General features: G+C 50.6%; 1 protein-coding gene across 1 annotated transcript; it reads right to left on the bottom strand.

The window, feature by feature from the left end:
• Positions 1–10,194: 10,194 nt before the first annotated feature.
• On the bottom strand, positions 10,195–13,026 carry LOC116880490 (glutathione S-transferase P). The gene is made up of 7 exons (XM_032879652.1): positions 12,990–13,026; positions 12,595–12,630; positions 12,261–12,367; positions 12,085–12,172; positions 11,612–11,715; positions 10,658–10,765; positions 10,195–10,461 (listed from the first exon to the last, which is right to left on the bottom strand). Coding segments are annotated over exons 1-7 (633 nt in total). The 5' UTR covers positions 12,991–13,026; the 3' UTR covers positions 10,195–10,272.
• Positions 13,027–13,741: the final 715 nt, after the last annotated feature.

Genomic DNA, 13,741 nt, shown 5'->3' with positions numbered 1-13,741 from the left:
AATAGAGCACTATCGATTTGTCTGTATTAGTTTTGATCCCTTAAGGGACTCCCTTATTATACAAAAGTTTGTCCATCAAAGCTTTTCTGTTTTCTATGATGATGGTCATCATGTTGAGAAATAATGAGAGTCTACTATCCTGTTTTCTAATATTAGGTGTCTAGTTTCCCTCTCTCTCTCTCTCTCTTTAAAGATTTTATTTATTTATTTGACAGACAGAGATCACAAATAGGCCGAGAGGCAGGCAGAGAGAGAGGAAGGGAAGCAGGCCTCCGGCTGAGCAGAGAGCCCAATGCGGAGCTTGATCCCAGGACCCTGGGATCATGACCTGAGCCAAAGGCAGAGGCTTTAACCCACTGAGCCACCCAGGCGCCCCCTCTCTCTCTTTTTATTATTGAATTATAATTGACATACTCTGGTTTCTTTTTCTTATTGCCCCAACTCACAGCTTCAGAATAAGTTTAAATAGTAGGAGGCTTCCTTATATGGGGGGTGGCTTGAATGCAAGTAGGTAACAACGTAATATTCAAGTCTCCGATTCCATTTGTTAGAATTGTTTTGTTGCTCACGCTTTCCATTTCCTTAGGGCACTCACTTTCCACCGGCTGTTCAGACACGGAGTTCCGTGGGCGGGTGTCTGACTGGTCTCCCGCTATGAGCGGCAGCGGCTTCTGAACAGAAGAGCGGAGGCGCCGTAGAAAAGTATCACTGATGCAGACGCCCAAGGAAATGGAACTGCAGACAGCCATACCTTGAAACCTTCTCAGATAAAGCTGGAGCCTGGAAACCTCAAGAGCATCTGTCTAGGCTCCTCTCCACACTGTCGCCTTCCTCTACTGTAGAACATCTTCTGCCCCATGAGTCAGAGGATATTTCATGACACCTGCTGCAGCCTGAGGAATGAACCTCCAAATAGCTCGCTAACAAACTCTGCTTACAGAGGCTCCTGGCGATAAAATTTGAACTGCCCTCCCAGATCTGGATATGGCTTGGTTGGGTGCCCAGAGGCACCATGGAAATGGGCTTCCCCTCCCATCATCAGCAGGAAGGGAAAAGTTGCAGAGCATTCTGACCCATTTCTTGTCTCAAGACGGAGCGTCAGTGTGACAACTGTCCTGGCACGCTGTAAGTATGAGGTTTGCTGAGGCTTTTGGTGGAGACCTTGATCATACCGAGGAAACTCCCGTCCAAGGCAGTGTTTTTCATGAATGGGGTGCTCAGCTGCATTGAATGCTTTTTCTACATCTCAGATGGTCATATTTTTTTCCTTCTTTCTTCTTAATTATATCAATCTTTTTTTTCTAATCCATTAGACTATGGGTGACCTAACGGGGCAGCGGCAGAATGAGGCAGGAAAGAGAACAGATTGTAGCCAGTTGGGACTACCTTGGGCTGTACTGCCTACCAGCTACGTGGCACTTGGCAAGTTCCTTGACTTCTCTATACCTCATAGTATCATTGCGATGATTAAATGTTTCAATCTCGGGGTGCCTGAGTGGCTCAGTTGTTAGGCGTCTGCCTTCGGCTGGGATCATGGTCCCAGGGTTCTGGGTTTGAGCCCCACTTTGGGCTCCCTGCTTAGCAGGAGGCCTGCTTCTCCCTCTCCCACTCCTCTTTTTTGTGTTCCCTTTCTTGCTGTGTGTCTCTCTCTCTGTCAAATAAATAAATAAAATCTTTAAAAATAAATAAATAAATAAATGTTTCAATCTCTGTAAAGCCTTACAACAGAGCTTGGCTCATAGTAAGTGCTATATGAGTGTTTGCTGTTCTCATTTTTTATTATTCCAGGAACAAATATTTCTTTCTTTTCTTTTTTTTTTTTTTTTTAAGATTTTATTTATTCATTTGACAGAGAGAGATCACAAGTAGGCAGAGAGGCAGGCAGGGGGTGGGGGTGGGGGAGGGAAGCAGGCTCCCTGCTGAGCAGAGAGCCCAATGTGGGGCTTAATCCCAGGACCCTGGGATCATGACCTGAGCCGAAGGCGGAAGCTTTAACCCACTGAGCCACCCAGTTGCCCCGGGAACAAATCTTTCGGTCATGCTGCATTAGTCTTTCATTGTAATGCTGGATTGGTTTTTACTTCAGTGCTCATAAGGGAGGGTGGCTTTTAGTTACATTTTCTCCAGGGGATCTTGCCCAGTTCTACTAAAATGACATGGTCACTTTCTACGTTTTCTACCTTTTCCTATTCGTGGCAGGAGTTTGCTGAGGGTTAAAATGCTCCCTTCCTGAAGCATCGCTAATTCATAGTAGGACTTTCTGGACCTGGGGCCTCTGCTTTGGGGTGATCTGATCACAGTTTCCATGTCTTTTATGGTTGTTTCTTTCCTTGAGCCAATTTTGAACCATGTTTTTTGAGCCATATTTTACAGGATATTTTCTTTATGGATTGTTCCTTTTTCTAATGTGAACTATTTCTGAGATTATTGTAACAATTTTGCCTTGAGGCCTAGGTTCTCTGATAGTACTATTGCTACACAGACTTTCTTTCTATTAGCATTTCATATTTCTCTCTCTCTTTTTATTTCTAGTCTTTCTCTTGTTTTAGGAATGCCTCTTAAAAACAACATCTAATTAAATTTCCTTTTGTTTTATTTTAATCTAATTGGTGTCTGTCTTTTTAAAAAAATTTTGACCGCTTTACATTTATTGGTATTGCTACAAGACCTATACTTGCCAATTATAGTATGTGTTCTATTTAGTATTCTTTCTATTTCTTGTTCCCTTCTTCCCTATCTTCTGTTGAATTAACTGAGTTTTCTTTATGCTATTCCTTTCTCCCCCATGATTGCTTTACAAGTTACACACTTTGTTTCTATTCTTAGTAGTTCCCCTTACATTTTTAACAGTCCTACATAAATTTATTTTCCCATCAAAAAGCTAATTAATATGTCTATCCTCCTGCTGAATATGGAACAAAAACACAGAGTATACTGCTCCCCTCTGTACTTCCTTCCCTCCCAAACTCTGTACTCCCTATTTTCTGGGTTGGCCCCAACTGAACTGTCAGAGAAGGCATTTCTGGCCCCCTGCTACGTGCTGCTGGTGGAGACCTGGCCTCAGTCATGGGCAACTCTCAGCTTTGCTTTCCAGAGCTGAGTACAGACTGAGGACCATTCAGTCTGTCTGTCTTTCCTCTTCCTGTCTAAGAGTAAGACTTCAGCTCCCATCTCAGACTGTGGGTTTCTTCCTGGTTGTTTTTTAGCCCCTTCAGAGAGAGGTTTATTTCAAGCCTATACAGAAAATTCTCACATAGTTGTGTGGCATTTAATATTAATATTTTTTCTTCTATGATGTTAATGTTTTTGAGAAGGACAGGCTTGATTTCAGGTTGTACTCAGCTATCTTGAGCTGGAAATCTCATTTTCCCCCCATTAATTTAAATGTTAGAAGATAGAGTCAATCAGTCACGGCTGGTGGGTTACACATAAGACAAGGTGAGTGTTTGGGCAAGCAACACAATTAACTATGCATCTCAGTATGGGGCGCCTGGCGTGCTCTATAGACTCGATTGCTTATGTGAGAACCACTCCCTGTCAGCTGGCCAGTGTGTCAGGGTCCCTTGTTGGCTCTTACTGGTTCTGAAGCACTGGACACTGTCTGCAGTCTCCACTAGGGAGGACCTGTGAGGTCTCGGTTGGACACAAGTCCCAAACACCAGCACAGTCCTTTCAGCCCACCCTTCCTGGCACCTCCCGGGCAGCAGACCCACATCCAGATACCCAGCGGATCAGGTCTAGGATCTGGAGCATCTCCATGTTGGTCCTCAGCCCATCTCCACATCATCCCCTGGAGTCCTGCCTACAGCCCCTTTGTCTCTCCATACAAAAGCTCTTGTCTCTGCTTCGCCCCATGTAGCCCTTGCTGGTTATTTGGGATGACAGACACCAGGAAGAGTTTACCCACTCCTCAACTAATCCCAAGCTGTTAGAAACATTAGACTCATCTTCCCCATCCCTCAAGCTTTCAGTTTTTAGAAATGCTAGGTCCTATCTTATTGATCAGATAAGAGGTAACAGAGAAAAGAAAAACCTGTTGAGTGTGTATTATTGGAGACAGACTGAGCTGTCTGTTCTTCCTCCCATGACCACTTCGCCCCTCACAAAGACAATTTCCTTCCAATATACAAAACTCAGAGCCACAAAGGACATATGGAGGGGCCTCTATTGCTGCAACAGGTCATGACACCATAGCCTGTATCTATGGTTTCTGTCCTTCTCCATGAATCCCATGCTCCCTTTACCTCCAGTGAGCATGTCAGCTGCCCAGGGGGCTTTACTAGCTTTATTGGTGTGGTGACTTAATAGTAAAGTCATCTCATCTCACCAAGTTAATCTACAAATACACTTGAGTACCGATCAGAATCCCATCAAAGCTTTTCGTGAAACTGGGAAAACTAATGCTAAAATCTATAGAGAAGAACAAAGGGCCAAGAACAAGATGTGGGGGACCTGCCCTGCCAGATAGCAAGACTAATTGTAAGGTTAATGTAATCACAATAAGCAGGTGTTTCCATGCTTGACCAAAGCAGTGATGAGGGTGGCCGGTACCTGTGGTGTGAGTGGCAGGTCTAAAAAGAAGGGAATATTTTCTGCTTTTCCTTGGGCTGCTCAAGATGAACAGGAGGTAACTTGCTAGTAAGGAGCTAGACCCCATTGGCTGGTTCAGTTCCGAGTTCATTTCATCCCTAGCTGCGAGTGCCTTTGGTCTGGAAAGTTGGCTTGTCTTATCATACCCACAGCTAGGACATTCTCTCTGTAATTATGAATTGTCCTTGTTTTAGGTTAACTAAAAGAGAATGTCTTTGGTCACTAGAATTTGTCAGTGTTGGATTGTTTCCACTGTGAGGTTCTTAAACTTTTTCGCTTCATGATATTGAAACAACTCATGTTAGAGACCCTTTCAACATGAAAGGTTTATAGTTGAGACATTACACATATTTCATTGTTCATAATAAAAATAATCTATACAGAAGTCCTGGGTGTTAATTTTAGTATTTGCACAAGACCTGTTTTCCATGGTGTGTGAATACCTACACATTCACTAACTGTTGATGCTATTTTCTATTGAGATTCTGGAGCCTAGGAACTATGTTTTTGTTTTGTTCATTTTCATTCTTACTTCCCTGAAGCAAGAGATTTTGTATGGACTTCAGTGCGAAGCCTTCAGACCATTTCTTTTTTTTTTTTTTTTTTTTTTAAGATTTTATTTATTTATGTGACAGACAGAGATCACAAGTGGGCAGAGAGGCAGGCAGAGAGAGAGAGGGGGAAGCAGGCTCCCCGCCAAGAAGAGAGCCCCGTTTGGGGCTCCATCCCAGGATTCTGGGATCATGACCCGAGCGAAAGGCAGAGGCCCCAACCCACTGAGCCACCCAGGCGCCCCCTTCAGACCAATTCTTTGCATTACACTTGGTTACCTCTTGGCTATATAAATTGAGTGTACATCATTGATCTCTTTAATGAAATATTATAAAGAATAAATCATAATGGGTAAAAAAATGAAATATGGTGCTTCTTTATCATAGTTTGCTAGAAGTTTTGCAATGTTGGCTTTGATTTCTTCTTTGACATGTGACTTTTAATAGAGATTTATAAATATAATATATATTATAAATTAATATTGTTAACTATAAGGATTAGGGTCTTTTTGTCTCCTGTCTTTGTCATTGTATTGCTTTATAATGGGACACTGGTGTCTGTCTCATTTCTCTCTTTTCTTCTGGAATGTTCTAAAATGTACTGTAAGCCATGATATATGGCTCTTATAGTAAATGTCCTGAGAACAATGGAAAGGGCAGCACCTTCCCTCTCTTCCTCGCAGAATTTGAAATTAGTTGTTTCCAGCTCCCAAAGTCCTTGTCCTTCTGTCAGCTTTGACTCATGAATGTTGGAGTCTATTACTTGGTATAGAGAAGCTCTCAATGGTACTCACTTCAAACATCTCCAACTTTCATGCCAGACGGTGTGTGCATGTGTGTTGGTTTTTCATGGTCTTTGAGGTTTTCATGGTCTTTGAGGGGAGATTCTGAAAGATTAGTGGGAACTCAGAGGCCAACATTATAAACCACAGGTCCTCCCCCAGCCCATCAGATGTTGCAAATATTTCCTTTGAGTATGTCAGCCAATAATCTGATGAACAATAACCATCATTGGACAAGCAAAACCCTCAGTTTTGATGTAGTAAAGTTCATTCATCTGGGGACCTGGTTTAAGAAATTTATCCCCAGCCTAAGGTCATGAAGAAATCTCTTACTTCTTTCTCTGTTAATATTTTTTTAAAGTTTATTTATTTATTTTAAGCAATCTCTATACCCAAAAGTGGGGCTCAAACACAACTCCAAGATCAGGAGTCACGTGCTCTTCTTGACCAAGCCCCTTTTTCTGTTAATATTTTATTTTCTCATCACATGTAGGTGAACCCTACTGCAGGGTTCTCAATCTTGACACTGGACACCCGAGGCTGGATAATTCTTTGTTGTGGACAGCTGTCCTTTCTGCCCATTGTAGGATGTTTGGCACCTTCCCTAAAGTGTCAGAAGCACCCTACGATTGTGACGACAGAAATATCTCCAGGCATTGCCAACAGTAACCTGGGGTACAAAATCACCCCCAGCTGAGAAACGTTGATCTATTTGGATGATATTGTTTTATACAGTGTGAGGTAAGGATCCAGTATCGGGTTTTCTCAATTTACTAATACTAAATCATTCTTCTTCTCAAACTTATCCACCATGCCACTGCTATGACATACCAACCTCCTATATGTGCACGAATCTGTGATTGTATACAGTGGACACCAACTACATACTGAACTCGTTTCCTCTTCCTGGGCACAGAGCCCCCTCGCATCTGCAAGGGGCAGACGTGAAGAATGTCACTTCCAGATCTGAACAGAGGAAAGCAGGTATATCTTCATGACCTTCTCTTCTCTCTCCCTCCCCCTTGCATAGGACATCTTGTCAGACTATGAATCTGGGGGTTGAAGGGGCTCACCCAGGTCTTTCTCAGGTGATCACAATCAGATGACAGTTGTGGTTGGTGCCATTTTGCGAGCATCTTCCCTCACTTGGCAGGATGGGGCTGTGAGAGGAGCTGGAGTCTGGAACAACCTGGCTGGCCGGCTGCATGGCTGTCTCTCTCCCTCACCACCCACCTTCTACCCGCTCTGGTCTGTCCATGTGGGCTCTCCCTGTGGCAGCCGTGGGGTAGCTGCAGTTTTTGCATAATGACGGGAGGGAGTTGTCTCAAGAGAAACTGCAAAGCTCTGTGACCTTTTCTACCTCAGGCTGAGAAGCCCCACGGGGTCCCTTCCACGATGTTCTCTTTATCCCAGCAGCCGCAAGGAGGGCAGAGACATGGCCAAATGTCAAGGTATTTCTGGACAAGTTTCAAAATCACAAGATATCTGTTGGTGCTCCAGTTTCCTTATCCCTCGTGAGTGTGTTTGTCTCCCCATCCAGGTTGCAGGGTCTCCATGTTCCCTCTGGGGGCTCTGGGATTTCATGATCTGCGTCCTTATTCATTCACGGTGTCTGGCACTCATGGTGCCTTTCAACTCAAAATCTCGTCTTCTTCAGTCCTGGGAAAATTTATCGCATTATTCATGTGATAATCTGCTCCCTACTTTTTATTTATTATTATTATTATTTATTATTTTTTTTTTTTGGTCTACCCGCCCCTCTCTCCCTCCTCTGGGCCTCCTGGAATGATACCAGTTTTCTTACCTCTCCACGCTTTTATCCTTTTGTTCCGTTTTCATATGCATTTTCCAGCTTTATCTTGAGATTTTTCATTTCTATCAAATTTTTATTTTCCAAGAGCTCCTTCTTCTTCTCTGAACGCTCTTTGTTAAGAGCCTCCCTTTCTCATCTCCTGGATGTCATATCTTTTGTTATCTCCCTGAGCATAATGACTAAAGCTTATTTGAAGGCTTCTTAAGCAGCCTGCGTGGTCTCTATCTTTTCTAAGAGTTCCTTCCCCTCCCCCCCGGCCTCCAGTTTATTATTGTCTTTCCTTTATGTTAGAGATTTCTCTGAACTAGCTGGAAATTATCTATTGTTCCTTGATATTTGTCATGTCAGGAGTGAGCCAGAAAGTTGATGGACAGACCCTGTCATTGGGCCCCCCCAGTGTCAATTTCCACTTCTTCCAGAGGGCTCCTCCTCCCCACCCCACCTCACCGCCTTCTCCAGCCCAGGGTGTGGGCCTCTCTGCCCATGCTCCAAATGCTGGGCAGGAGGGCTAGGCACGGAATCTCAAGGTTGAGTGTGGGGACCCTCCCCTGGCCTGCAGAGTACCCAGTCCCACCCACTGAATATGGCTCAGTGAAGACCTACCAAGTTCATTATGCCACAACGGGTGCCTGGACACCTGCCCAGTTGGCACTGGGTCTTCTGGAGAAGGGCAGTGCCTGACTGCTGGAGGCCATCAGCTCCGGCTGTCTGGATTTTTCTGCAGCTGACTCCTCTGGGCAAGGCATTCCAGGCCACCCCCAAGGCCCACTCTTAAACCTCTTTGCCAATGACCCCGGCGCCAGTCTCCCAGTCTTGCTTCTTCCAAGTTCCTGTGATCTCCTGAGGCCTCGGGACCCATTCAGCAGGTCCTGTGGTAACCTCGTGCCTGGGGTGGGGCGGGGGGGGGGGTTGCTGTGTGTCACACCATCTCTGTCTTGTATTCCAATGGGTGACTCAGAATGGCCCTCTGGTGCCCCCATGATCAAGCGTCCAGTCTCCCCCCAGGGCTCAGAAATGCCTCAGGAGCTGTTCCCAGAAAGGAAGATGGATGGGCTTCTGTTCTCTCCCTGCAGGATGTCTCCCCACTTGAGTTTCAATCAAATGTCTGATGAAGAGGCTTCCTGTTGGTGTGGCTGGGGTCTCCAGAAACATGAGACACTGAGAACAGAGCAGACCACAGCCAGACCACATCTGAAGACAGAACTGAAGACAGAACTGGGCAGCCAACTGCCCAGAAAATGAACTTCTCCGCGCACCGGCCAGCGAGGGCGCCAGCAGTTGTGGGTCACGCTGGTGGAAGTCGGACTGCTCTCTCCAGGAACAAGGCAGCCAGCCAGACAGTAAGCCTCGTTAACAATCGCCAGGAATGTCCAGGACTTGACTAGTAAATGAGAGCTTCCTGGTTTGTATTCCCTTTTCCTACTTAGGACCAACCAGAAAGAGCAAGAGCAGTGACACAGAACACCCCACTTCTCCTGAACCCACCGACTGCTTCCCCAGGCTGCTGGTCTCCAGTCAGGGCACACCTGGAGTCTCCTCTGTACACCCCCCAACCCTGCCACCAAGAAACCCTCCACTCCTCTGCCTGCCCAGTCTGTGCCAAACTCAAGTGGCCCAGCTCCCTTGCTGCCAAGTCTGGGTCAACTGGGCTGCTGATTCCCATCTGCTGGTCTTTACTTTCACGGAGGACAGCTAGGACCAGCTATGAGGGCGGTGGCTCCCAGAGGAGAGAGGAGGGAGGGGCTGGTACAGAAAAAGATGGAGGACAGACCGGTCCCCATCAGTCCATGGGGACAGGGCTTTGGGACAGGGCCTTTGGGTAGACGAGATGTCCAAAAGGAATTTACTGCCCTAGGAAGGGCAGAGAGAGCAGGCCCGGTCTCCCTCTGAAACCCTCCTGTGCTCTTCTCCCCGCCGCCCTGCCCCCGACCAGTGGCCAAATCACCAGGCCAGGGGCTTCAGGCCATGCGCGGCCCCCAGGAGCAGCCCTCATTGTGCCTACAGTCTTGGGAAAGGGCTCTTTCTTCTGTTCCACCTTCTCCTGGCCCAGAGCCAAATGTCCAGTCACCTCCCTCAGCCGGGGGCCTTCCTGCACTCCCAAATGAGGGAATTGTCCCAGCTGCCCATCGCTGACCACTCTCACGGTCCGGTCTCGGGGTGGGGAGAGTACCGCTCCAACTACAAAGCATGTTTCTATAAGGGAGCCTTTCCTCCCTCTAGACCGTGGGCACCTCCAGGGCAGAAATCAGTTTTCCTTTTTTTTTTTTTTTTTTTTTGCTCTTTTTATTCCTACTCCTGGAGTTCACTAAACACAGTCCGGGTTGAGGGCTCTAAGAAGAAATCCCGATGTGTTTTCGAATTCCAGCATCCTAGCAGGCCGCCCTGTCTCTCCCCGCAACCTGACTGCTGAGGGTCTGAGAGCCCCCTCCCCCAAGAAATTTGATGCTCACGGCACTGCTTCCCGCTTAGAAATTTTATTAGTCCTGGAGAAAAGAAGGCAGGCAAGCCCTGGCTTCCCACGGGGGTGCATGAGCTCTCACTGCTTCCCGTTGCCGTTGATGGGGCGGTTCACGTGCTCGGGGGAGGCCAGGAAGGCCTTGAGCTTGGGCCGGGCGCTGAGGCGCTTCACATAGGCCAAGAGCAGGGGGTGGGAGTCCAGGCAGCCGGGGGCCAGGACCTGGTGAATCAGCAACAGGTCCAGCAGATTGTAGTCGGCGAAGGAGATCTGCAGGGCAGAGGACCAGGGACTCAGCAGGTGGGGACATCAGGGACATCAGGGACATCGGGGACAGGGAGTCAGAGCCGCTCCCTAAGTCTGCCTAGTTTTGCTGAGTAATGGGTTTACATGTTCCCTCTGCACCTGTTCTCCACCTCGAAGCAGAGGATGGAGCAGAAGGGGCAGGACAGGGCCAGATGCTTACCTGGTTGCCCACGATGAAGGCCTGGCCCCCCTCATTCTGGGACAGCAGCATCTCAAAAGGCTTCAGGCACTCTGGCAGCGCCTTCAAGTACTCCTCCTTCCCTGCCTCCTGCCAGAAAGACACCACAGCGTGTTACCCTCCTGACCCGCACACCTCAGCCCCTGGCCCAGCCCTGCAATGCCCCCCCCCGTCAGCCCCATCTCAGGGCATCGCCACCCACCGAGTTCAGAGCCCCCCATGTTCCTCTGCTCACTCCCCACCCCCGGGGCTGCTGCCACATCCTGTCCAGGTCAGCCGCTGAATCTTCTCCACCCCATTCCCACCTTTCCGCCTCCACCGTGACCTCCCTGGACCACTCCAAAAGCCTCGGAAGATCCTTCTAGACCTCACATGTGGGCACAGCCCATGCTTGAGACCTCTCGGTGGCCCCCCACTGCCATCAGGGGAGCAATCAGCCAGATGGTTCAAGGTTCTCTGACCTGGGCCTGCTGTCCCTCTAGTGCCAACTCCCGACACTCTCCCTCTCGACCGGCACACGCATGCCTTGCTTCTGCTAACTTGGTCCCAGGACACAAATGTACTCTGTCTTCATACTTTGTGCCCCTGGAGAAGCCAGCATGCCCGCCCGCCCCGCCCCCGCCCCAGGCTGGCTACAGATCTTTCCCCTCCTCCACCTGTTCTGGGAAGCCCCGCCCTCCACAACCCAGGCCATCAGGAACCACCTCCCGCTAGAGGACTCCTGCCCTCGAAGCTCCTGCCATCGACTGCTACTTGACTGGGTCCATCGCACGAAGGTGAGGGTGAGGGCTAGGGCAGCTCCTGGTCCTCAGAACGGAGCCTGATCTAGCCTGGGGCACCCCGACTTAGAGGGAGGGGTGGGCCAGGGCTGCACAGGGCGAGATACACGAGCTTTTGTTTGTTCTCTGGTGCCCCGCCCCCAATGACCGGGCTCACGTAGTTGGTGTAGATGAGCATGACGTATTTGCAGCGGAGGTCCTCCACGCCATCGTTCACCACATCCAGCAGGGCCGCCTCCCGCTGGTCCTTCCCGTACAGCCCTGGGCAGCAGGAAAGCGAAATGCAGGACTGGATCCCTGACACGCTACTGACCAGCATATGCGGCTGCCTGTGGGCACAGCCAGGGAAGGGGAAGGAGGATGGGGACAGAAGGGACAGTCCTGATGCATAGTAAGGGCACAGAATTCAGCAAGAGGCAGTGTGGCAGAGCCAAGAACTGTGAGCAGACCTGGGGTTGGCCGAGGGCAGTTTCTAGAATCTCCTCATGCCTCCCCATGCCTGTTCCACGGTGTCACCAGGCAACCTGACTTAAGCACAAGAGGGTCAGAGCAGGCACCAAGCAAAGCAGCGGGAACGTGGCCTGATGCTGGCCCACACATGCCGGGGCCACCTGCAGCCTCAAGACTCACCGAGGGAGCGGCCCAGGTGTCGCAGGATGGCATTGGACTGGTACAGGGTGAGGTCTCCATCCTGGAACTTAGGGAGCTGCCCATACAGCTGGGGGATGGGGCACAGCGCTGTCAGCCATGCTGAGCTTGACTGTCCCCAACGGCCCAGCCCCTGCCCCCTCTGTGGGGTCACTCACACAGGAGGCCTTGAGCGGGCCCTGCAGCCAGGTCTCCTTGGTCACCACCTCCTCCTTCCAGCTCTGGCCCTGGTCCGCCAGCAGCATGCGCATGGCCTCGCAGCGGCCTGGGGGTGAGGGGAGAACGGGATGGTGGGACACGTGCAGAGACCCCAGCCTCACAGCGCCCTGGGGACCGACCACGGAGAGGAGGTTGGCTACTCCAGCCTCGGGAGCTCAGGGGCACAGGGAAGGAGGCCCCAGCTGATACCCACATGATGGAGGAGTGGGGTCGGGGTCCTGGGCTGCAGGCCCAACCTCTGCCAACCCCCGCTCCCGGTCCCGGGGCGCCTACCTCGGACAGGAAAGTAGACAATGGTGTAGGGCGGCACTGCAGCAGAGGGAGACAAGTTTGTCAGACACCAGGGTCTCACGGAAGGGAGACAGCCCCCATATGGCCTCCCTGGGGTCCCATTTCCCGCTCGGCTCACTCCTGGACCCTCTGTGCGCTGGAGGAGCCCGAGCCGCACCCACACCCCGCCCCCGTAGCGCGCGAGCCCCAACCGCGCGCCGCTGGCCTCGTGAGTCGCCTGGATCCCCATCCCCGCGCTGGGGTGGAGGAACCGGGGACCTGCAGGGCCTTCCGGGAACTCTGGCCCGGAGCCCGCGGTCCAGCCTCCAGCCGGGAGCGCCCCAAGGCCCCTGGGAGCTACCCCCCACCCCCCGGAGGCCCGGGCGGCGGGGACTCACTGCTTGCAGCGCGGGTGGCGTTGGTGGCGGCGGTGGTGGCGGTAGCGAGAGCAGCGGAAGCAGCGGCGGCACAGCTCAGGCCCGGCCCAGGCCTCCAGGCTTATTAAGGGTCGTCCCGCCTACCCCCGTCCCGCTCCGCCCCGCTCCGCCCCGGTGCTGACTCACCGCGCTCCGGAAGCCCCGCTCCCCGCTCCCCGCTCCCCTACCCGGCCCGAGCCCCGCGGGTAGCCCTCCCGGGCAGCCCTCCCAGCCCCCGGCCCCTGCAGCCCGCCTGAAGGAGGTGCTGGGCTCCCCGGCGGGGGCCCGGGTACCAGTTGCCCCATTTTCCAGAGAGCTTAGGGTTTGCCCAGTCCTGCTGCTTTCCCTGCTTGGTCGTCAGACCTCAGAGGCACAAAGCCTTTGTCCACCTTCGAAATAAAACAGGCAGTTACCTCACCAGCAAAATGGGTTTATTCACGAATAGCAAAGCAGTGTTATCTGCGATAAGGCCACAGACAAAGCCGGGGGCTTCGAGAGGAACACTAATTTATAGAGCAAAAGGGGGAAGTCGGGAGGGGCTGCTTTGAAAGAAGGTCTATTGAAGGAAGGAGGGAGGGATTGATGGTTTGCTCTTGGCTGAGTTGCGGCAGGGCAGCGCGACATTGGCTGGGCCTGTGGCAACAGAGGAGAAAAATCTATATTTCCCCCCTTCTGGGGCAGTAAAATGGGACTTTTCCCATTGCTGTTGGCAGCCGAGGAAGACTGGTCCTGGG

The sequence above is a fragment of the Lontra canadensis genome, unplaced genomic scaffold, assembly GCF_010015895.1.
Source record: "Lontra canadensis isolate GAN:19392208 unplaced genomic scaffold, GSC_riverotter_1.0 scaffold66, whole genome shotgun sequence".
Classification (NCBI taxonomy): domain Eukaryota; kingdom Metazoa; phylum Chordata; class Mammalia; order Carnivora; family Mustelidae; genus Lontra; species Lontra canadensis.
Note: the sequence above shows the minus strand (reverse complement) of the source record. Positions and strands in the feature narration are given on the sequence as shown.

Coding starts and splice junctions, on each gene's coding strand:
- LOC116880490 (XM_032879652.1), bottom strand. Junction 11,716..12,084: donor ACACCTGGGCCGCTCCCTCG/GTGAGTCTTGAG, acceptor CCTGCTGCCCAG/GGCTGTACGGGAAGGACCAG. Junction 10,462..10,657: donor CCTTCATCGTGGGCAACCAG/GTAAGCATCTGG, acceptor TCTGCCCTGCAG/ATCTCCTTCGCCGACTACAA.